The 25,847-nt window shown below is 42.1% G+C and overlaps 1 protein-coding gene across 3 annotated transcripts in view; it reads right to left on the bottom strand.

The window, feature by feature from the left end:
* NTRK2 (neurotrophic receptor tyrosine kinase 2) overlaps positions 1 to 25,847 on the bottom strand; it is a 323,213-nt gene that overhangs the window by 277,384 nt on the left and 19,982 nt on the right. For all 3 annotated transcript variants that reach the window (XR_007122296.1, XM_047700252.1, XM_047700253.1), the window contains exons 2-5: positions 18,889 to 18,963; positions 18,701 to 18,772; positions 13,421 to 13,489; positions 10,591 to 10,745 (exon numbers count right to left, since the gene is read on the bottom strand). Coding sequence is in view for 2 of the 3 variants with exons in the window: in XM_047700252.1 (XP_047556208.1) it covers positions 10,591 to 10,745; positions 13,421 to 13,489; positions 18,701 to 18,772; positions 18,889 to 18,963 (371 nt within the window). In the remaining variant the exon portion in view is untranslated. The remainder of the gene's footprint in view (positions 1 to 10,590; positions 10,746 to 13,420; positions 13,490 to 18,700; positions 18,773 to 18,888; positions 18,964 to 25,847) is intronic.

The raw sequence follows: 25,847 nt of genomic DNA, 5'->3' as shown, positions 1-25,847 counted from the left end.
TGGTATCTGTAGACCATCTTGTCTTGTCGTTCTCTTCATTTTCCCCTTTGTCGCATCCATATTTTTGCATAAATCCATTTTTTATGCTAAGTGACTCATAAAGATGACCCCACCATCAGACCTAGATTTTGAGACAGTCAGATTACAGAAGAGAATGTAGCTTTGGGGGGTGTTTTTGTTTTTAGAGGGAGGGAGGGGCACAGGGACAGGGAGAGAGAGACTCTGGAATGCACTCCACCCTCAGTGCAGAGCCCAACGCGGGGCTCGATCTCAGGACCCTAAGATCATGACCCAAGCTCAAACCAAGAGTGGGATGCTTAACCGACTGAGATGCCCCAAGAAAATGCAGTATTAAAGCATTCTTCACAGGAACCTGGACCATTAAAATATCAGAATGTCCCAAAGCTATATAAGTCATAGTTCAATATCAAGGGGAAAATGGGTTATAGTAAAATGTCCAGTATGATTTTTTAAAAAAGTCACATGGATCTATACTCCCACATTTCAAAAGCTTTATTGATGCCATTACCACTTCCTTAAACTATCACACCTATTGGGTGTTTACACTGCTTTAACTCACATGGGACTCACAGTATTTTCTGTATGAAGGCGTGTCCCAGAGAGCGTAATAACCGTATGCCAGGTCCTGCCTGTCTAGCTAGTTCCTTACTTGGTATCAGAAACGGCTCGGGGCTGCATTCACCCTACAGTTGTGTCCCATACACCTACAATGCCTCATGAACTCAGGAGCAACCCAGAGGTCAGAAAAGGCAATTCATCTTCAATACTCATTAACTGCAATAAAGCACCCACCTAGGGCTCCCTGACCCACTGTCTCCACAGAACTGTGTATAAACTCCTCTCCCACCACACAGTCCTTACTGACAAAGTCATTCTTCTTTATGACCAAAACCAGCCTGGAACGAGACTGTCCCAGGAGTCTGTCTCACAGTGTCCCCACCATCGGCAGAGGACTTCCCAACCAGACCCGGCTTTCAGTGGCTATCAAGACTCTTCAGAAACTTTCCTGTCAGCAACCCACAGAAAACTGTGTTCTATCTTTCACAGGGTTTCAAAAATGCCCCCTAAGACTCTGAGTTTCATACTCAGAGGTTTTCAATCTGTCATATTTTAGCTTCCAAGGCTCTTCTTTTGTTCCTGGATGGTCTATTTGTATAGGACCCTGTTTTTGTCTCCTGGGTGCAACATTGCCTGATCTCTTTGAGATCTTACTCATTTCTTTTTGAACTTTTCTTCTCTCCATGTCAACATTGTTTCTGGCAACTTGTTTTCCTTCATCTTTTTGTTTGGTTATTTGTCTCTTGTTATAAGCTTTTCTCAAACAGTGGGTATCACTGGCCGTTCAGACATCTTTAAGAACAAGGCACTAGAAGCGTTGTGCATTTAATGGTTGGTTTCCTTGTAGGGCCATATTCTTAGCCTTTTTCCTGGGTACCTCCTGATGTTGATATCATTCAGTCATTTTGGGACAGAGTCTGGTCAGATTATTCAGATAATGCTCTTCCAGTGTCCTACCCAGAAGAGGAAGTAGGACGGAAATAAAATATTCGGTATGTAAATCCATCCTTCTCTCTATGGTTCTCACAGCCTCAGCTCTCTCTGGAGTTCCTCATAATACTGACTTGATACTCATTAGAGAGTAAAACTTCAGTTTTCTGCTGAGGAGGGAGGGGTGCAGTCACCTGGATTGTATGCAGTGAAAATGGGACTAACGGCTCCATCCGGGACTTGACCCACTCTCTTGGGATTGGTGCTGCCTGCAAGCCTGCTTCTTCCTGAGCCTGGTAGCCTGCATCCCAAACCAATTTCCTCTTGCCTTTGCCCTCTGCCAACCTGGTAACCAGCATTCTCAGCCATCAGCTCAGTTTCTATTCGTCTGTCTGCTTTCCAGCTTGCAACCGTTTGCGTCCTATTGACTCCTCTGCCATTTCCTTGTGCTTAGAGATTTATCTGCTGATTGTGGAGGGATCACAGAGCCAGGGCCTGCCTTGGTGCTTGTCCTCAGGGTATGACCTCCTCCACCAACAGATCGTGGACATATCCCTCTTGGCACCTTGAATACAAACTATGGGCTGAATTTCCTACTTCCTAAAAATGCATATAATAGTTTGGAAATTCTGAGCAGAAAAAAAAATTTAAGAGAGATTCTCAAGAGAGAATTTCTGCCATAATCTCTATTTCCCCAAGAAAATTTAGTGTACTCTCTTCCATCAAGCCTAAATTTATATAAACAATGCTAAAAAATGTGTATTTAGTTACAGTAATAGTACTATCATTTACTGGGCTTTCATTGAGCCAGAACCTTTTTTTCTAGTATTTTCAGTGACTGGTTTATGTAACCCTTACAACCATCATGAAGTTAAGTGTTTGTCCTCATCTAATTAACAAAGAATATGAGTTCCAGAAAAGTCTAATACATCTCCCAAAATTGCCTACGTACCTGTAGACCTGGGATTCGGACCAAAAGCTCAAGGTCCTCACTACTAACACTCTACTTCCTTCCCAGATGGCATAGATCCATTTTAGCATAAATACCAACATGTATCTATAACTAAGAATTTAGTTCATTTAGAAAATAATTACGCGTCTATTTGTGAAGGAAGAATGAGTCTCCTTTATTTATAGAGAATTGTATCACCCTGTCACAGCAGTCTCCAAAAGAATCTGCAAAATTGGCCAAGTCTAGATCTTCTAGATGTAAAGTCTTCCACAAATGAGTAAGCATCTGACTCACGTTAATTCTAAAGCATTAATATGCTGGCCAGAGATTCAATAATGGAAAAAACAATCTGTACTTGAAATATCACTTGAGGTTTAATTAGCACAATAAAAATGAATTGGGAGGCATGAACAGCCAAGGCAGGATAAACCATTTGCCAGGCACTACTTCCTGGCTTAATAAGATTTGAAATCGGCACAAGTACAGAGCAAAGCTCAGCAGTGCTTCCAAGAGCTTCCAGCCCTACTGTCATGGGATCCTGATTTAAGCTTCCGAGAGGTCTTCCTCTGCACTCTGAGAAACCTCCCCGGACAGCACAGTTGACCAGCCACCCAGAGTCCACACAGACTCCTCTGTGTCAATGTGTCTTGACCCGGATATGTTCAGAAACATACTTCCAGCCTACGAAACTCGGCAGGAAGTCACCAGCCACGCGGAAAAAGGCTGACTTCCCTTCGACCAGGGCTCCCCAAACTATAATGTGCGTGTGACTCACCAGCAGATCTGATTAGAAACACTGCTTCTTTCCAGTAGGTCTGCATTGCAGCCCAACCCATGGAGCAAACTCCCTGTTCCACAGACCACACTTTGAGTGGCAAGGGTTTAGACGATGGGTGTCGGGGTGGACAATTGCTCACTAGGTTTTGGGGTCTAGGACCATTATTCTTAAACTCAGCAGGGACCCGAGCAATCAGCTCATCCATAGAACTTTCCCCAAAGTGTGTTTTGTGGAACTCAGACTCTTTGACACACTCTGTGTTGGGGGAGGGGTGGCGGTGAGAACGTAAGATTTAAAAAAATATGAGCCTATAGTAACTTCCATTACTCTGGATGTTTACTATGCACATTACATATGAGAAAGCTCCCAGAAGTCCTGCTCCAAAAGAATCAGTTCACTTCCATGGATCTTATATTCCCCCAGCTGTTTTGAGTACACCCTTTCTCTGTGGTATCTTGTTGTGGCTTTGTTATTTTTATTTGAAGTAACCTGACGAACTAAAAGAGATACACGTATTTAAATTTAGATGTAAAATATATTTAAGGCTACATATCAATGGTACGAATAACATTAATAACTCATGTTTATTGAGTACTTAATATGCGCTAGACCTCATCTGCAATATTCTAGATATTAGGTTATTTGGCATCCTAAAAACTCTTGCAAGTAGGTGTCATTAGTATCCCATTTCCAGATGAAGTTAAAAAGTACCACAACTAAACAGGTAGCGAGTGGGAGCTCTTTCTGTCCATGGCCTTAACCAACACATGGATTGGCTGCCTCCTTTACTGGGCTCAGCCCTGCCTCTGTTCCCTTCCATGAGCACACACTTCCGGACAGTTGACTATGTCTTAGGATCACTGATTTAAAATATGCAGGTTCTCTCCTTTCCTTTATCACCATTCCAAAAGGATAAGAAATGCTCATTATTAGCACAATATTCAGGTAAAAATAAATTTGGTCGACCTATCCCTACAAACATAAAAAGCAAATCAAGTATGCAGGGTCTCACTTTCTAATCATTAAGGAAAACTAACCTCTAATCATTTTGAGTTATTAAGTCAGCTTTGCAGTGAGTGAAATGGGTCAGGACTGGGTTTTATTTTTCACCTCTAAGTAGGGATTATATTCTTTCTCATCTTGTTTTAAACAATCTTGTTTAAGCTCTGTTCATTTTGTGTTTGGTCACCATTCCGTATGTAAAATATTCAAATAAATTATGATTTTGTCTACTCTCTCCTCTCCTCTCATGTTCTCTCTTTTTGGCATATCTTCCAATTTCTCTGTCTCTTAAAGCATATATATTTCACTACCAGGAAAGGAGCCAGAACGAGCCTGACCTATTTAGAAGTAGCTGCTTTACACCCAGTTACAAAAATGACAGAAAATTAGCAAAGTGACTTTCCAAGCCCAAATTGGAAATTGTGCTTCTATACTTGTGTGAACCATGTCATTACAGTGAAAGCAACCAGGAAACTTCTAAAAACAAAAACTATGTCAGCAGCTGACAGGTTGGGAAAAAAACAGCTTTATTTGCCATTCTAAAAAGACAAAGGAAAACAATGGTCCACTGTGTGGCTTGCTGTGTTTTAGGAAACAGAACCTGATCCCCAGTAAAAGCAAAGCAACCTGGCAAACTAGACTTTGTACATGTTTTGTTGGTTTTGGTTTTGGGTTTTTTGGGTTTTTTTGTTTGTTTGTTTTTTGTTTTTTTGTTTTTTGTTTTCAGAAAATTAACAACAAGTCAATACAGCTAAGGTGGTAAGAAATTAATGTGTTATACCAATCTAACTTCCAGAGTACCGACATAGCATTTCCCCCAAATCTTCCATAAGCTCTAACAAAGCAGAATTGCAATCAGTCTGGTTTCCTGGTTTGAAACAAAGGACTATGTACAAACATGCTAAGTAGACAGGTACTACAAACCACAGCATAACAACCAAAAGCAAATCTTAAAAAGAAATCAGGAAAACCAATTTACCTCAAGGAACTAGCCTTCTTTTCCCAGGCACCTGTGAACTGACCTCTCCCATCATAAATAATATTTTGTTGATGGGTCTTAAGGAACCTCTACACTGAAAGTCTTAAGGTTGGGGAAGTGGAAAATTGGAATTGTTGTTATAAATAACAAGGAAACCAAAGGCAGGACTGATTTCAACTCGTGGGACCATTAAGGGAGTTTTCTATAGTAGCCGTACAGTCCAAGCATCAAGTGAATTACCACCTTATATTCACTGTGGGACTAGCATGTTCTATGGTAACCAGTTACTAGTAAAATGGGTTGAGGGATTGTTTTGATAATGACCCAGAGGAATACGCCTTTCTTACATGCATTTGCTGTCTACTTATAACAGAACATCTCAGCCACTAATAACACCTCCTGAAGAAAGTCTCTTCTGGAGATTTAAATCCTAATTATAGGATAAAAAAAAGTTTAAAGTATAAAGTATCCTGTTCTTTAATAATCTCATTTAGTGAGGGAAATGATTGCAAAACTAAATGCTGAAGATCAATCAAAGTGGCAGACGCGTTCTGGTATCAGATCAGCACAACAACCTTGGTGAAAGAACCTTTCTTTAGAACTTGGGTGATTTGATCTCTGTCTTCAGAACCAGTGTGCCTAGCGACTCTTTTTTCAAATTACTGTGGAAATTTTAGAAGAATGTGTTTTGTTGCCTTGCAATTAATACAGTTTTTCTAAAGTTAAAAAGGACCTTGTGGAGAAACAGACCACAACATGTTTCCCAGCATGAATAAATTTACAGTAATTCACGCCAGGAGGGGCTGCTAGAAAAATACTGTGAGACATTCTGACCATGCTGCTAATGGTAACATGGCCATTAAACTTCCCAGCCCCACCTACCACGTTCGCTTGATCTCTAAGGGTAGGAGGAACGTGAGACTCTTTCAAAATGGGATGATGACAGAAATTTCAGAGGGAATGACAAAATGTTAATATATGGAATAATTATAATTTATGTAAATTATAATTTAGCTAGAATAATATAAATCTTTAAGTTATCGTAACTGAAATATCTGCACCACGATATAAAAATCTGGTCCAATGCGATCATTACTATAACATCCGTGGTTCATGCATTTATTAATTGGTGAATTCAGAAAACACTAATCAAAGCCTATTACGTTCAAGGGATATGTTGATACCGTGGAGGATGTATTTTTGTTTATAAAATGTAAAGAGTTTGTTCATATAATACTTACATGTTGAAATACTAAAAGGGGAAGTTTTTAAAGAAAACCCATCTAATAAATGAATGACGGCTCAGTAGCTCTTTCTTATTGAAATTAAGATGTTATCAGTTGCAAATTAAGGGAGTAACCATAGTATTGCAAATTGTTGGCTGATGATGATGAAACAAATACACAAGGCCATACAATACTCTGATGAGTGACCCCTACACTTAGCTAACAAGTTGCATCCAAAAAAAAAAAGAAGAAAAAAAATTGAAGATTAGTTCCATGAATCTGATGTAATTAAACACAACAGATATATTTTAAGTCTGCAAAGGGCAAGACCTAAAAGAACAGCCAACCAACCACAAATCCATGCTCTAAACAAGACATCTAAGTTGAAGACAGTGACATATTATCTGATTTCTTTAGTACGGGCTTTTAGTACGGACTTTAGTACGGACAATTTAAATCCAACTACCTCGTATAAATCTACTGCTCAATTTGTCTAACTTCTCTTTAAAGAGCCCAAACTGGGAAAACGTGATGAAGAAAAGTAATATAAGACTAAGCTCCAAACTGAAGCGTCCCCTTCTGACCTCTAATCTCTAGAAAATTTTTGGAAACTCCAGAACCATGTTGGAAAATGAGACAGCATACTGCTAGTGGATAAGACACCGTGAGAAACCCCTGAATAAGAGAAAGTGAGACAGTGTGACGAAAGAAAATGAGCCCAGCCCCAAAGGGGCACATAAGTATTCCCTACACAAAATAGGGAGGCTCTAGGCTGACCCAAGAATGAAGGGGCAGATCACAAGACAGAGTGCCTCGGCGGAGCCACAGGGCCACTGGTTCAGGACACACACAACAGTGTGTCCCCAAACTGTCCCTACCCACTCATTGTGGACACAACATCCAACAAAAGCAACAAGTGCAGGAAACTTAATAGAAAAAATCAGTAGTGCTAGGTGCTGGTGACACCCTAGAGATATGATGAACTCCAACATGGGAAAAGGTGTTTCAGTTACAAAAACAAACACACACACACACACACACACACACACACAGTCAGTAGAGACTGCAGAAATTAGAAACTGAGAAAAATTCAGTATCTGCAGAAACAGCTGAAGGCCAAAGGAGTGAGTCAAGCCATTTCCCAGTAACACAGCACAAAAAGACAAGCAGATGGAAAGAGCTACTGAGGCTGAGGGGTACGGTGGGTGGAGCTGTAAGTGTAAACAACCATCTACATAAATTAGAAAACTCTTCCAGAACTAGAACAAAAACCCTGAAAGAGTAGGCTGCGTGTCAAACAATAAATTTTTAAACACACACACACACACACACACACACACACACACCTAAGTACGTTGTGGTAAAAATTTTAGAATAACTTGGAAAAAGAGAAACTCTTTTAAGCTTCTAGAAGGAAAAGAAAAGCATAGGTTCCCTGTCAAAGAGCAAGCATAAGGCTGGCCTCAACCTCTCTTCAGTGACACTGAATACAAGAACATAATATAATATCTGCAAAGGTCTAAAAGGAATTCTTTCGAGTCTAGGGTTTCATACTTGGCCAATTCCACTGAGAAGAACAAACACAATCTGATTTTCCACCAGGCGAGAACGTGAAGATTTTATGCTTCTTAGCTTCTCTGAGAGAAATATTAGAGGATACACACCAGCAAAAAGAAAAACTACTCCAAATGGCAGTAGGATACAAAAGTTAATGATACATACAAAGAAACGGAAAATCTTCAAAACAGTCAAGTAACAACCTACAAATAAAATCCTAGTTGACAACAATCTGAGGGATGGGAAGAGAAAGAAAAAGGAAATAAAACTCTCCCTTCTTCTCTTGCTGGGAGCCATCTCTAGATACTTAAAAGAAAAATATGCTTTAATATGAGTGGTAAATATTTGAGTATCCTATATTTCCAAAAACACAGAAACATAATTAATAACCTCCAAACAAGTTAAGAAAAAAATAAAACACACTAAAAGTGGAAAAGGAAAAAACTATAGAAAAATAGACAAAGGTTATAAATAGGCAAACCACCAAAGAATAAACATAATGTTCCTTAAACACAGAAGATACCCAAAAGTCATCAGGAAAATGCGAACCAAAAAGCAATGACCTACTGTTTTTTAGAAAAACAAACAGATAAGAAGTTTGTTAATATCAAGGTATGCTTTGCTGGAGTGGCTATAAATTGGTACAACTATTTTTTAATGTACAAACCACGTAAGCCAAAACTTCTGCTTCCTGCTCTGTACTGTAGGAAAACCTTTTCATCAGTACACAGGTACAAAGAGCACATGCAAAGACGCTCATTCTAACATTTCTGGAATGACAAAAGATGGGAAATAAGCTAAATGCCATCAATGTGGAAATGTTAATGTAATTAGATAGATTCTATCACAAATCCCATGCATTGATTAAATAGAATATTATAGATCCATAACCACTAACCTGAAATGATCACAAACAAGAAAAACACTAGCTTTATGTGTAATATAGGTTCTTTTTAACCACAAAATGTATCAACAATACTTGTGCAATCACAAATAAGTAAAAAACACTTGGAAAGAAAAAAAATCAATAGACAAACAACAAAACAGTCTGAGAACAAAATCTGTAGAGAAATAAGTTTATCCATTCGCCTTTTTTACAGTGTTGCTTTTTGAAAAGCATCACCAACACTGAAATCAGGTGTGAATGTTACCATGAACGTAATCATCCCAACCGAGCAATCAAGCCCATTCCCTCTGAGTCAGGACAGTGAATTCCCAAAGTCCCTCACACACACAATTCATTGATTAATTTGCAGCAAACAGAAAATTACTAAAAACTGACAAATTCATCAGGAAAAATGAGGACCAGTTCCCTCCCACTCTCGCCCTCTCCAGTCGCAATGGTCTCACAACAACACATCAGGTGGGTTGCATCACTGAAAACTGTCAACACAACACAGCCAAAAATTAAAATTTAAAAAAAGAAGAAGTGGTTTCAGGCAAGGGCAATGCAGATGTCTATTACGGGGCCGTTTGAGGAATCAAAGCAGGAGCTCCCTGCTCTCTCTTCCTTCCTCTCAGTGGTTGCCGAACCAATGTGGTCACAACAGCCATGGACTTGGGAAGCTGGCCAAGAAGCCAGGTGACTCAACGCTGAATTTCTTGTCCCTCTAGGCGATTTCTCTCAGCGGTGCAAATTTATATCAGAACAGAGCACAGTCTCCCTCTTATCAATCAGAAAAAGATATACATTAAAAGTTGGGTTTGCTTTTTTTTTAAGTGTTGGCTAGCAAAGAAAGCTGAGGAAAGTTGGCAAGAGAACAAAGCCCGATTCCCCTGTTAGGAAGCCACAGGGCTCAAGGAGAGAGAAATCTGTGGGAAGAGTAACTGCTCTCTCTTAAGCCCCTTCAGGGTAAAAAGCAAATACTTATCTTTCCTTTCATGACATTCTCCTTAAAAATGAACAGCCGCCCTATCTTCCTTCAAGAAAAACTGATCTCAAACAATACGAAGAATTGAATATTTGTCAGAGGGTGTCTTCTCCGATTCTGGAGGTGCAGAGGCTAGGAGAAGTGGGGGCAAGACTGAGGCAGGGCTTGAAACCCAAACCTGGAAAAGCGTGTGTAAGGGCATATTCCTGGTGCCCCATCAGGAGACACAGCCATCTGGCAGCAAGACAAGTTGAAGGGACTGTGCTGGCTTGAACTGCATTTCCTGGGTATGGTGAGGACACTCTACCACCACAAGATCCTTCCCTCTCCATTTTCTGGGTGCCAGCCATGTAAACACGTGGCCAAGGAAGTTATCACACTCTTCGCACATAGTTTTTAGATGGACGGACAAATGGATCGATGGATGCCATGACCAGACAAATGAAGAAAGAAACAGTGGAATGAACAGCATACTTCTCCGTGCGCGTCAAAGCCATCCATTCAGAATTAATATTCTACTTGGGAAAAATAGTCAAGCAAAGTTGCTCCCAGCTGATTTCCCCACACTGCACACAAATGTTGCCCAGCTCACCAGAGACTTCAATAGCATACTATATAAAATCTGGGTAGTGATAATCCTCCCAGACTCTCTACCACACCAAGGCAATTAGAAAAATTAATAGCAAGTAGAATTCATCGATTCGAAAGTAAATTACCACAATTGGGTATCTGCAGGTTTGCCAGGGGAATATTCTTGCTGCTTTCATTTAGGCAGTACAAGTCCTGAGTTTCTGGGCTGGATTTAGTCTCCTGAAGAGTCTTGATCCACATAATGTCACAGGAGCATGTAAATGGATTGCCCACCAAGATCCTACATGGGACAAAAATGACACCTGATCAGGCTTCTCTTTGTCAGTGTTCACGACGCTAGCGATCACAAAGCGCTGCGACAGTATGCGTTCTTTCTGGCCAGCAATCTTCGGGAGTCATACCCACCTTTACAGTTTCACAATACTTATTCATTCCTTTATCTAATACTTACTGATCTTCTGCTAGGTGCAAACACCACCGTGGGCTCCAAAGGAGGCAAAGTGATGCAAGACCTTTCAGAATCATAGGGAAACAAGACAGGACTATAATAGAGGCTAGAAAAGGATGTCTCATAGAATGGGGGAAAATCAGATGCCGTAACCAATTTGCCACGGCCATTATATAGCAATTAAGATCTTTAGTGAAGATGCCAATTGTTAAGTTGTCAGGAACGCTAACATACTTATTCCTGACCAGGCTAGAGATTCCAGTGTGTTCATTTAATAAGCTCAAACCACAGTGGAGAGCAGAGCGATTTCATCTGACTTTACAATAACCCTATAAATACAAAGTTAAGGCTGACACGTGAGGGCCAGTGAGGCGGCACTCCCAGCTTTCTGCATGGGGCGACCACCGTTCAGCGGGGTGGATGCAAGAAAGTTGGAGTAAATGTGAATGAGAGAGCCTGGAGGGGAACTCTGAGACCTACACACACACACACACACACACACACACACTCACACACACCACAAGTTCAGGGTTTCTGCGAGCAAGGGCAAGTGAGCTCCAGATGGAGCCACTCAGCCCACTGCGGGAGTGTCTGCAAAGAGCCAGCCACCCATCCGCCGAGCTGCCTGGGCTCCCGTGGCCTGTGACTGGTAACGGAGGAAGTAGTCAAGAGGAAAATAAAAACCACAAGAAAAAAAAAATCTTTAAATGCTTATTTATAATACTCAGTGGCCTATTTAAGATGAATTCCATTTATGGTAATGAGCCTTTAAATGAGGCCATTTACAATCGTTACATAGGCTCTGCCTGGCATTAACCACAATACTTAAGATTTCCTTGAGGACAGGACCTGGGCTTTGCAACATCATTTACTCCTGTGGTTTTTCTGGTTGGGTTCGAAGAATCTCAGGGATCCCCGGAGACTCTTCCAGGAGTCTCTTTGGGGAAAATGTGGTCATGGCAGCCTCGTTTAATGTGTGTGTGCTTGATCGCCTCTCAGTATCCCTCCAGCAGATACAGAATCGAAGGCAGAAGAGATCCACAGGGCCTCGACTCCAACTAGTATAAGGGGTTTCCTGGCCTTCTAAGTACATGAAAACTAAAGAATCTCCCCAAAACGAAGGCATGACCGAACCCACAGAAGGGATAAAGAAGCAAGGGGTCTTTGGCTGTGGTCATAGCTATGTCCGCAGGAGCACACCACGCTGGCAGACAGCTGGCTCCTTTCTGAAGGTCACGGGCAAACCCGACTTCCAGTGACTACCACGGCACCGGACACTGGCTCGTTTATGCTCTTAGCTCTCCACTAGACCGCAGAGTCCTGAAACACAGACAGTGTCCTCCATATGTCCCCACGGCCCGGTGCGTGAGTCTGATTCGCAACCAGGCCCACATTGAATGTGTGTTGAGTGACTTGATTAAATCTGCTGCTGGGAGAAAATGGAAACCTTTGTATCTGGAGTCAGAACTCTGAATTCTGACCCATCAAGGTCACGTTCCACAGCGATGCTCAAAAGGGTCACACAGGGCGCCTCTCATTCTGTTTCATATTTCCTCAAATCTTACATGCCCACTGCTGGGTTAGAAAGCTACCACTTCAAGACCAGGGAATTCAGTGTAGTCCGAAATGACTGCCCATCGCCAACACCTGGCACCAGGCAACTCTCGTTACAACCTACTGACTCGTCTCTCCACGAAGGGCATCTTCTCATCTGCACATTTGCCTTGCGAGCAGGCGTGGACCCTCCAACCCAGGCAATATATACCATGAGAGCAAAAGCTACATCCTGGTATTCAAAGGCCTTGTCCGTCTGGGCCTCCACTGACACGCAGAGCTTCCGCTTTGGGGTTCTTTGGGCAACTTACTATAGGAATATCTACAGTTCCTATTTGCTTCGTGGGGCCAGAGCAAGAATTGAGCATACCCGGAAATGCTGGCTATCAGTCACTAACACATGGCAATCTTTTTTCCTATCATTTTGCAGCAAAGGACATTAGAGCATAAGGATAAATCCTGAGTGCAGGGGCAGACCCAAAAGAAAATCTCACAAAGACGGGCAGGGAGGGAGAAGGATGACCTCTTCTCCAACATCCATCAAGCACCAGCGGGCACCAGAGAGTTCTGCCCATGGGTATTTCCTCTTTAACTGGCTCTGCTTTCCATGAGGGCCTGGACATCACCAACGCTATGAGACATGTCACCCTTGTAATGCAAAGCACCCCCCCCATCTTTTTCCACTTTCCCTCCTTTAGAAAACAAATCTTTATGTAAAAACAACATTTAAACTCATCCTAAATGATACCTCACTGTTGAGATTTCTGAGTTTTGGTTACTGAATCAGGTTTATATGAGGGGATAAAAAAATAAGTGGAAAAAAACCAAGAAGTCATTTTTTAAGAGTTTTGATATAAAAAGAGATCTGCACATCACTCATTAAAAAAAAAATACTTAATGATTCTTTCCTCTGAAACTGTTTCCCCGAATGCCACACAAGGATCATTACTTACAGCTCAGACAAGTCAAGGTGACGAAAATGTTTCCTAGACAAGCTCGTCAGTTTGTTTCGAGTAAAATTGCTGAAAGAAACCAAAAACATTAAATGTGAATTAAAAAATGTGACATCTCAAGAAGCGTGTATGCAAATAGAGATTTTTTTTCAAAATATAGTTTTATTGGATCATGGTTCATGCCTTCCTTCGACCATCATCTCTTTCTTCCATCTGGAGTAACAACTTAGTTTTTCGTGCCTCTAGTAAAATTCTTGTCCGGAGGGTAGGGGGAGAGGTGAGCGTAATTTCCAAAAAGGCTATTTTTCTTCTCTTTCTTAACCAAAGGTTTATTTTTCTTATGTTGACTCAGAGCCAAGTTATATACCTCCTAGATCTCTGGCCTCTGAACAATTAACAGAAAGAATTAATTTAATCTAATTTAAAATCATAAAACTCACTAGGGAAAAAGATGGTTTAAAACTAAACAGCATTGGGTGCCTGGGTGGCTCAGTGGGTTAAAGCCTCTGCCTTCGGCTCAGGTCATGATCTCAGGGTCCTGGGATCAAGCCCCACATCCGGCTCTCTGCTCCGCAGGGAGCCTGCTTCCTCCTCTCTCTCTCTCTCTCTGCCTGCCTCTCTGCCTACTTGTGATCTCTCTCTGTCAAATAAATAAAATCTTTAGGAAAAAAAAACTAAACAGCATTATGAGTATTTTGAAATTACATGACACGTAAAACTCTGAATATAAACTGAACTTAATGCATCCTTATAGGAAAGAACACACCCACCGATTGATAACGCGGGTAGGCATTGTACGTATATGACTTCTAAATAAGCGAAGGTTACGTGATGAGGACAAGAACAACAAAATATCAAAAAACAAGGAATATGTCAGATTTCATCTGAAACTATTCTAGCAACATTTCATTTTACAATCTAGACCAACCAGTGGCTTTGGGGCACCTCGGTGGCTTAACCAGTTAAGCATCTGCCTTTGGCTCAGGCCATGATCTCACGGTCCTGGGATTGAGTCTGAGGGGAATCTGCTCCTCCCTCTCCCTGCCCCTCCCCGTGCTCATGCTCACTCGCTCTGTCAAGTAAATAAATAAAATCTTAAAAAAAAAATATTGGGGCGCCTGGATGGCTCAGTGGGTTAAAGCCTCTGCCTTTGGCTCAGGTCATGATCTCAGAGTCCTGGGATCAAGCCCCGCATCAGGCTCTCTGTCAGTGGGAAGCCTGCTTCCTCCTCTCTCTCCGCCTGCCTCTCTGCCTACTTGTCATCTCTGTTAAATAAATGAATAAAATCTTAAAAAAAAAAAAAAATCTGGACCAACCAGACGGTGAAAAGTCAAAGAAACCAAGTCATATTTGTGACTGAAAAAATACCAATGAATCTACTGACATGTTCTGAATACCTAGTTTTGTTCAATGGGCAGGAGTTTCCATTTCTGATGATCAGGGCTGTAAGGCCCTGAGTTGGAAAATTCAGAGCCATAATCCTGGCAGCTAACTTGTTCCGTGAATGTGTTTACTGGTTGAATTTATTCAGAAGTGTCCAATGCTTGGGCCTCCAGACACGTGTTTAATAACTAGCAGGAATGTAAAACAAACATCAACTTGGACAGAAACCGCCAAGCCCTCAACAAATGGCACTGAGCCTTTCGGGATCTGTTTCCTGTTCCGAAAGTGCTGGGCAGAGAGGAAAGAGCCAGAGGGTCCCCGCCCCTTCCCTGAGGCTAGTCTTCTGTGGCAGCCCTGAAAACTCATGGGTTGCTCAGACATCCCACTATGTCTGACCAGTCACCCTCAGGCAGGAGTTCGAACCCAGGAGCTAATGTAGAAGCAGAGGCTGGTCACGTGATGCATACAGAAACTGCTGCTCCAGGGTCCCCCAGTTCGAGACTGCGTGTGTCCTCACCCTGCCTCCTTCTATATGGAGAGTCCCACTCACCCAAACCCCTACCTACACAAGTGGTTCCTCTTCCTTTGATGCTTACTTCTGCTGTCTTTATACCAAGCATAAAGTGCTCACCCACATGAAAAAATAATCCACTGGGAAGTTGTAAAATGTGCCCACATACATCTTTTTTCTTTTGGAACGTGACTTAAGAATGAGTTTCAGGGGCGTCTGGGTGGCTCAGTGGGTTAAGCCTCTGCCTTCAGCTCAGGTCACGATCTCAGGGTCCTGGGATCAAGCCCCACATCAGGGTCCCTGCTGAGTGGGGAGCCTGCTTTCCCCTCTCTCTCTCTGCCTGACTCTCTGCCTGCTTGCGATCTCTGTCAAATAAATAAATAAAATATTTTTAAAAAAAAGAATGAGTTTCATTGGAGTATCACACATTGAAAAGTCATTCTGCCTGTGTTCTCCAGGTATCTTCAGAAACCGCCACCCTCTGAAGGTAACACAAACAAAACCAGGACTTTCCTCCCAAGAAGAACCAGGAGAGAGCAGGCAAACAAAGAGGACCCTCCGGTCAAGGTCTCAATCAGCGACAAAGCCCCCTGTCGGCGCCAGCAGCAGCTGGCCCTCTCGGGCTGCCAGCCACATGGCCCGGAGTGGGGTCACATGCCAAAGAACAAGATGAGGTTTATGAACCATACTTATTATGGGGGACAAAAGCCAAAAAAGAGGAGGAGGGGAGGAGGAAAAATCAACAATCCTCTTACTGTTTGATGACAGAACTTTGCAAAGGAACTAATTAGCACCTCGGCAAAGCCCCTGGAAAATACAAACACTGGCTTTTCTCACAACCCCTGGGTTCTCAGACACCGGGGAGGAATTGAAGGCACCGAGAAATAAACTCAGTGACCAGTCACAGGGGCGGCGGACAGTCCCCACACGATGCGAAATATGCCCAGGGCAGAGGGAGGGGTGGTGAGACAGGATCTGATCCAAATCTCCCTAAAACCCGAAGTGAAATACTACTATTGCAAACACTGTTATATGGTTGGGGAGACTCAAAGATAATCAGGATACCACCTCCCCCCGCCACCGAGGCAAGAGAAACAGTTTCTAATGCGCATTTCTTCTTCCGCACCCTGGTCTCCACAGGGTCGATACCGAGAGGACTGCAGAAACTCGGCAAAAACAAGCCAGCGCCCGAATCCCCAGTCCTTAGCGGAGGTCGGGACTCAGGTCTGCAAAAGCAAACACTTGATTTGCAGCCTCCTCCATCCCTGCCATTCTCAAAGCCAACTGCTTAATTTAATTTAATTCTGGTGATGAGGAGCCTCTGTCATCCATGAACACTGTATATGAAGTTTACTGGCATGACTGACTGCCTGAATATTGTCTAACTTCATTCTGTCTTAATACTTGATCATGCCTCTATGTCAATAGAGTTTTTGTTGCTTGACCAATGACCTGGCTTCCCGGCCACTGCCTTTTAAAGAAACCATCTAAGATATGTCCATCTCTTCGGTTTTCCACTCTCAAATGACACCTCTTTGGGAGACAGGGATAGCTGGTTGGTTTTATATAAGTGGTTACAGCACACAGAATGCCATTAAAATTATTCTTCCATATATCACCCTGAAAAAATACACCAGCGGCTCTGGTGTTCCTATAAATGGCATGCAACAGGGAGGAAGGGGAAGCATGAAGAGGTAGAGTAAGCCCTCTTATGAATAAATCCCTTATAAATAAATACATTTATTACTAAAACGACAATTAACCATAGCCCACTGTACACATCACATCGTTAGGGGAAGTGATGGGGTAAAACAGCCCATAAAATGGGGTTGGGAGAGTAATTCAGGTGGAATGTTAGCCGTAATGAAAATACCAGAACTTAACCACCGAGGTCATTAATTACATTTAAGCGATGGCTTTAGACCATTTTGACTTTTTTTTTTTTCTCTCTGACTTCTGTCTTGTTCATGCCCTCAAGACCCACACAGACATCAGATCTGTGCAGGCAAAACAACCACAGAGATGAGGCCAGAAAAGCATTTAAATGAAATACATGAATCAAGCTCTGTGGGGTTTTATCGCAATTTTGCTGAATGTTTTGTATCCTTATTCTACAGACGTCATTTTTAAAAACAGACTTCATCATTAGCGCCACCTAAATAAAATACAAAGTCATGAAACTAGCTTTAGGAAGTTCAGGTTTTTCATAAAATCAACAAATCTACATAAAGTGTCTAAGCGACTTGCTCCAAGACAGTGATTTCTTTTATGACTGGCACGGAAATCATCTGGGGAGCTGTTCTCCCCAAGAAAAGAAAGAGGATAAATATTATAAGAAGGGCCGGTTCTCTAATTACACAGACAGCATAGATTTTATTTCCTGTGTAAGAGCTCGGCCAGAGGTGGGCCCTGGAGTCATAACTCTGTCACTTTCCATGTGTGGACCCAAGCAAATCCCTGAACTTCCTCAGTCCGGTTTTACGTCCATGAAATGGGAACCAAAAAAGTCTTTCCTGCCAACTGTCGGAAAATTCAAGTGAGATAACATGGGAGAGAGTCCTACAGGTAAACTGTAGAGGAGGAGACAGAAAAGCATCATTACGGAGAATCTGCAAAGCACCCAAAGGCGAACGACTGCAGGCAACGTGTCCGCACTGAACACTCGGGGCTCGGGGAACACCAGTTGGAGCTGAGGGCCAGGAGAGCCTCTGTTGACTGAAGAAACCTCTCAGGAAGGCCCTACCTTTTGGACGACGGGCCATCACCTGACAGGATGTAGCAGCAAACACCCCGAGAAATCCCACAGTCCGTATTTCCATTCAATTGACAAAGCATCAGCGTGACTTGGGGGCCAACACTTGCTATCTTATAATCATCTGAACCTCGGGCGGGTTCAATCAATCATGATTGATTTTTCTCCCTTTTTATCAATCACGACAGATAGCATTGAGAAAATGAACTTTGAAAAGTGAATCTACGAGGGCAGGGGGACACTTTGGTGATTTTTAGTTCCCTACAAAGGCCATAGCGAAGTCAGTTTCTTTTAATTCCACTAGTTTGAGGTCTTCCAGGGAACATGTCATGATTCCAAGGAAAAGAATCAAGGACCATGTACCAGGACATAGTTTTCACATCAGACTCTGCTGCTGGCCTGTCGCTCCATCCAAGATGGAAATTGCCCAGAAATCCATGAAAGGGAATACACAGTCTGTTCTAAGTACCCCTCTGAAAGCTATTCAAAAACCAAAGCTAACATGTCTCAGCTATTGTCACATGTATGCTAACTTTAAAAAAAAAGGAGGTTGAGTCTTGGAAAAAAAGGAAGAGAGGGGAAAAATATTGAATAGTTTGGGACCCAGGAAGAAAAAGAATCAACCTTTACTTACATGTGCTGTAAGTTGCTGTTTTTCAGAAAGGCTTTATGAGCCACAAATTTTAATCCGGAATCCACGATTGTCCTGAGAAAAAACATAAAATTGCATGTACATTAGAATGAACTGGTAAATGCCCGCTTGACTATAACAGAGCCTAAGAGAAAGATCTGAAATAAGGTACGCTAGTCCTGAGTACTTACAGATTTTTCAGTCCTGCGTAAGCTTCAACATCATCTTCGTTGATGATTTCCAACCTTTTCTGATTGGCAATGTAACTGCAAAAAGTGCAGAGAGTGAAAACCAGTGACTCAGAATCCAGACAGTACACGAAAAGAATGGGTAGCTTCCATCCTACTTCACCGGGGCAGCAAGCCCTCCCCACCCACCGGAGCCCCACCTGTTTCCTTAAAATACAGAAAAGGAGGGGGGTTGGAATGTGACTGGGAAGAAACCATGATTGAGCCGGTTTCAAGGTCAACGACAAATTTTTTTCCTTGATCCTGTTATCACTTCGAACTAACAAATTCAGTCTGTCTCCCTTTTCAAGGGATTCCCCTGTGTACAGAGGGGAAAATAATCTGGAAATGCATCCACTACCTCTCAAAAGTGTTCCTCCTTATGGTGATGGCCACAGGGATGCTGGCATCGTCACACGCAAGACAGACCACATCTTTCTCCACATGCCATGATAACCGGTCACTCCTTCTTTCTACCTCTTAAAACACTGAAGCCAATTCTCTCCTTTCTCTCCCTCCTCCACTCCCTCTTTTCCTGTCCCGGGATCCCCTTTTCCTGCTCCTGTCATGTCAGCACTCCTACCAATATCCCCTTTCAGGAACCACATTCACAAAGACAATGTGGTCCTAGAGTACTCTCTGTAGGAACCATCCTCTTCCCCACCCACCAGACCCTCAAATACAGAAGGAAAATGGTGACTGATAGGACAGAGGATTTCATCCCCTTGACCATGACGACTGGCTTAGAGATGTTCATGTGGCCTCAACCAGACCAATGAATATTTTCCCTAAAATTGAATAGATGATGCTCGGACAGAGAAAGACTTTTTCCCTGGGATCTTACTTGAAAGGTTATACAGGCCCAGGGCCTCCATGAGAAATTTCCCTGCCACAATGAAAGAGACCATCTAACAATAGTCAGCACACAGAAGGAAAAAGAGCTGCAAGATATAATAAGAGAGAAGACCTGAAAAATGCCATTTGAGCCCTTGGATCTAGGTATCTCTGAGGTTAAATGTCACTAATGGAAGTTTGATCTGAATTTCTGTCCCTTCCAACCAATAAAATCCCTAGTAATACAAACACAAAGCTATTAAACCTACCGCCGTGGAATTTCCTTGTGCTACAGTTATTCGAGTCCTGTCTATTCATTTATCCTAGGTCATAACCTCTTTGAAGACAGCTGAATCCTGTTCTATAATTCTTAATATCACCACAGCATCTAGCAAAGTACCTTGCACAAGGTAGGTATTCAAAAGGTAAAGGGTAGATAGATGAATGGATGGGTGGGTGGGTGGGTGGGTGGACAGATGGATGGATGGACGGACGGACACATCCATGGATGGGCAACAGCTGGAGTTCCAAAGGCACCATAAGAAGCTGTGTCAGGATGGGTCTTCCCCTTTCTTTAAAAAAAAAAAAATTAAGATATGTAACATATTACCATGAAGACATTGAAAGCAAATATGCAGGCCTGCTCTTAACCACCGTGAGTTAAATGAAAAACAGTAACCAGTGGGGGAGAAAATCCAGCATCCATGGGTCCCTTCTTCTACACAATCCAGAAAAGGAAAAATAGATGTTAAGATACATGGTAAGAGTTGGGGCACCCATTTTTAGAAAATAGATTTTAGAAATCAGGTAAAATAAGGAAATGCTCTGAGATAGCAAAATCACACCAAAGAAAAATAATTTTCAAAGGATCCACATAAACATTGTTCTCTGTTTCATTGAAAAAAAAAAGCAACCTCCAAGATAGAAGGAGACATCTTCTGTTCAAAGATCTTGGTTCTCCCTGATATCCAGGGTCTGGCACTTAAGTAGATGCACAGAAAGGATTCACTCCCTGCTCTCTTTCTGCTACACTGGAAGGAAACACTTTTAAGACTCCAACCTAGTGCTCAAACAATTTTCAACGTCAAGATTTTTTATGAAATATTTCTAAATCATGACACTTCAGATTATTTAAATTATTCCACTATATTTTCAATACAGACCATAGTGACCTCCCTTTTCTCAATTATCTCCCAATAAGAACTTCATTCCAGAGACCCCCTAAATATTAATCCTTTTTTCATGTAATTGGCAGCAAAAGGGGCAGATAGCAAGGGGCTGGTTTCCTTTGCAGTCACAGCCAGGACTTCCAGAGAAGCCTGTTCTTACCTTACAGCTGAGCTAGCATGGTACCTGTCACTGTTCTGAAAGAGTTTTTCAGATCTCTTGGTGAGACCACCACTGTGTCCTCCATGCTTATGGCAGGGGCCTGATACTCAACAGGTTCTTAGTCAACATCTGTGACACAAAGCATTTATCTTTAACTTTTCTTTTAGTTATTGATGGCCTTTGTTTTTTTAATTTCATTTTTCATCAGATTTTTAATTGATAAACTCCCCAGTTGTATTCATGAAAAACAATGAGCTAACATAAATTAAAATGGAGGACATAGAAGAATGAAAAGGGCAGAGATATCAACAGAGTGAGGAATTAGGTTCAAAATACATATGCTGCTAGTAAAGGGTCACAGGCTTAATTCTAAGCTTTCTAGTTACCAAAACCCTGGAAAAGGAGATAAATTTCATCAGTGGTAAATTCACAGTATTCACGAGATGAAAATATGTCAGACGTTAAGCAAAACCTAATGGTTCTTAGATCTAAGACCAGAAAGGAGATTGTATGGAAAACCATCAAAAGAACCATGTGAAATTATGAAAAATGGTCACCAGAGAATACTTTTCCACTGTGGAGGCAGGAATACTCTGGATAAATCATAAAGGTTTCTCCTTGTTAGAATGGAAAAACTAACAGAAGAGCTGGATTAAAAAGTGGGTAAGTGCCCTCCAGAAGCCAAGAATTGCCCTTCGTAAGTTACCATCTGCGGACATACCCACAACACAGCTGCCCGCTATAAACTGCTCATCGATTCTACCCCCACAGCCAAGAAACTTTCCTGAGCTACCTCGAAGTGAGGAATCACAGGGTTAGAATGGAAACCAGTACAGGTAATAACAAACAATCCACAGAAGGGAAACCTCAGTAGCCAAGAAACAGATGAAAAACTGCTCACCCCACAAAAAATCTGAAGAGCAAATTACAGGCTGACAATATAGGGGTGCCTGGGTGGCTCAGTCTGTTAAGCGTCTGCCTTGGCTCAGGTCATAATCCCAGGGTTCTGGGATCAAGTCCCACATCAGGCTCCCTGTTCAGTGGGGTGGGGAGTCAGATTCTCCCTCTCCCTCTATCCCTGCTTGTGCTCTTTCTCACTCACTCTCTTTCAAACAAATAGAATATTTTTAAAATATTAAAAAAAAAAGTCTGACCATATAAAGCATTTCCAAGGATGTGGGGATTTTTCCTACATTGTTGGAGGGAGTGTAATTTGGTACAATCACTTTGAAGAGCAGTTCGTCCTGGAAAATGATCCATCAGCACACTTTACAACGCAGTAATCCCATCTCTGGGTATTTACCTGAGAAAAATTCTTACACACACACACACACACACACACACACACACGTACAAGAATATTCACTATAATACAGTCAGAATTCGAAGTCAGAAACCACCCAGGTGTCCATCAATTAAGAAAGAGAGGGGGTGTCTGGCTGGCTCAGTTGGAAGAGCATGGCAGCTCTTAATCTTGGGGACATGAGTTCAAGATTAGTTATATAAATAAAAAACCTAGGGGGGGGGGGGGGGGGGGAGAAAGAAACAGGAAACAACCAGAGGGGAAGTGGGAGGGTGATGAGGGAAATAGCTGATGGGGATTCACCTGTTGTGATACATGGGTGATACATGGAAATGTTGAATCATATGTTGCACACGTGAAATTAATAGTACACTGTATGTTAACTATACTAGAATTAAAGTTTTTAAAAAAATTTTAAAAAGAAGCAGAAAAAAATAAGGTTTAAAGTTGAACCAGATCTTGTATTTGAGTAGGAAGAGATCATCACGCTGAGTGAGAAGGCTACATAAGCAAAATTGCACACTGATATGTACATATGATACATCATGATTTATGTGAACTTTAAAAAAATACACAGAAAACAACACTGCATAATGCTCACAGTCAAGGATATTTGTAAAACATAAAAAGAAGACTGTAGGAAGCCCACCTGGGGAAAGGAGGATGGTTCTAACTATTTATTTTATTAAACTAGAAAACTATTTCTTATTAAAAGAGAAAAGACTTGTAACAAAAAAAGGCAAAATGCTAGCACGCCAGTTCGGATTGTAAGTACAAGAAGTTTTTTTTTTTGTTTTTTGTTTTTTTAATTTTTAAACTTCGGAAGAAAAAAGAAAGAAGGGGAAAGGGAAGAAGGAAGAAAGGGAGGGAGAGAGGAATGGAAAAAGACAGACAAAGAAAGCCACACAAGTAAAGTGACTGCAGGGACGCTGGACCCCAGGGCTTTGGGGTTAGAAGGTGTTCACATACCCCCCAGGCTCAAGGTCATGATTCCCTAGACCACTGAAAAGACAGTCTGGAAAGCCTTCTGCTCCTGGCCCCAGAGCTGGGGGCGGAAACCAGAAGATTAAGGAGCATGTTGGACTGCCCCCTACTGGTGATTTCCAAGTGCCTCCCGCAGGATATTGGCAACACCAGGCCTGGAGCCCTCAGCCTCAGGGTCCAAGCCAGGGTTACGAGGGAGAGAGAAAGCGGAGGCCAGGATACACAGCTAGAAGACACGTATCCAGGCCAGGCTTTGACTCCAAAGTGTCTTGAAACTCCGAGGGCTCTTGACTGAGTCAAACTTGGCTTAATAAAGCTCAGGGTTTTATTAAAACCAAGAAGTGTTTTGTTCCCCTCGAAGCAGTGGGAAAGCCTGGCATTTTGAGCACAAACCTTCCTCAGGAGCTTTCGCTCCATGATGACCCCTAACTTCTCCGACAAAAACTTAGGCCCCAGGTGTTTTAAGGTACAAGACATCAGCCCAGAACCCATGTGCCAGCGCCTGTCTGATAAGGAATCTCATGAATTAGCAGTTTTGGTTCTGCTAACCAAAACTGTTTCTGCCGCCCTAACCTGCAGGCCCTGCCTTCATTCTCTTTTAGGCAAGTCATCAGCCTTTAAATGGTGACATGCAGACACAGTAGGTTTGGGTTTAATTTGGTCCTCCTTAAGAATTTCTCTATTTACCTCCTTGGCCTCCCAGCCCCTGTGGCCCAACCCTCCATCAGTGATCTGTCTAGAATCATTGCCGGCCTCCAACCCTCCTGTTTTGCCCAAATATGCCTTCCTTCTTCTCAAATCTACATAGAGGACCTCATCTTATGAGGGTTGTTTTAATAGTTGCTTTTCACTTTTGCTACATACCAGAATCACTGCCTATTGCCTTAAAAGCTGAATCGCATATTTAAGGGGCTTTTCAATAATTTCACCCAAATCTATTCTGGGACTCTACATTACCTAGAATACTGATTGATTTTGGGGAAACACCAAAAAGACTTTTTTTTTTTTTCCAATCGGAACATTTTTAGTCCAATTTTTTTTTTTTTTTTTTTTTGGTTAGCATTTATTGTACTTCTTAACTTTGTACTTAAGAATTAGAATGTGGAGTGCCTGGGTGACTCAGCTGACTAAGTGTCTGCCTTCAGCTCAGGTCATGATCTCAGGGTCCTGGGATAGAGCCCCACGTCAGGCTCTCTGCTCAGTGGGGAGTCTGCTTCTCCCTCTCATTCTCCCTCCATGCTCTCCTTCTCAATCTCTCTCAAATAAATAAATAAAATATTTTTTAAAACAATTAGGGAGAATGAAGGTTCTCTTTGTATCCACAATTGTATTTTTCTCTTAACCTACCTGACCCCCAACTGAGCTGTTAAATTCCTCAGAGGGAAAGGTCTTATTTATCTCACTGCATCTCTCTTCCTAGCATAGAGCTGATGTTCTTGGGATGCCGTTGACTTAAAGCAATTAAACAGATCCACAGGTTCCCCACTTGAGAGTTTTTATTATCCCATTAGAAAGACCAGACATAAATACACATGTGTGATAACAGGAAACCATCAGGTACAAAGCAAAGAAAAGAAGTAAAGACAATAGACTGTAACAGAGGAGGACGGAAAGACAATTTCAAAAGCAAAATTAGTCCAATCTAGAAGCAAATTTAGATTGCAAGCATACAACATATTTAAACCAATGAATTTTTGTAATGATGAAAACTGATCACCGTTGGAAGAGGAGCATTGATTTCCTACTGGCCCCCTCAGTCTCAAGAATGTTAAGACTAGAAATGGCCTGAAAGAGTCTTCAGATACCGGGTGCCTGGTGGCTCAATGGGTTAAAGCCTCTGCTTTCAGCTCAGGTCATGATCCCAGGGTCCTGGGATCGAGCCCCGCATCGTCTCTGCTCAGCGGGAAGTCTGCTTCCCCGACTCTCTCTGCCTGCTTCTCTGCCTACTTGTAATCTCTGTCTGTCAGATGAATAAAAACAAAACCTTAGAAAAAAAAAAGTCTTCAGATCCAGTGGTCCTTGACTTTGAAGGAGATGTCCTCTGAGGGGGACAGTGGTCACTGCCACAGTATTTGATCAGCAGATAAGAGAAGGGTCCAAGCAGAGGTCCAAACATGCTGAGAGGACACAGTGGAAGGAATTACAACATGTGACTGGGCAGGTCAGGAGAGGCCTAAATGGAGGTCAGGGCTTGTGAAGGGACCAGAGAGTTGAAAGGTAAAGAACACGAACATAAGCAAAGTCATTTGCCATTTAGTTCCAAAGCATCTCCAGTCTCAACTTGACATCCAGGACCTTCATTAAGACATTTTTGGGAGGGTAAAGAATTTCCTCTCCTTATGCTTAACAAAAAGCGTATGGGTGGCTTTTTTGGAAAAGAAGAGAGAAGAGGTAATTTTAGGCAAAATTCACAGAAACATTTCTGAATTACAGGTCCCTGGAAAGGGTACTCATCCCATTTGAAAAGATTTCA

The sequence above is a fragment of the Lutra lutra genome, chromosome 13 (genome assembly GCF_902655055.1).
Source record: "Lutra lutra chromosome 13, mLutLut1.2, whole genome shotgun sequence".
NCBI classification, from domain to species: domain Eukaryota; kingdom Metazoa; phylum Chordata; class Mammalia; order Carnivora; family Mustelidae; genus Lutra; species Lutra lutra.
Note: the sequence above shows the minus strand (reverse complement) of the source record. Positions and strands in the feature narration are given on the sequence as shown.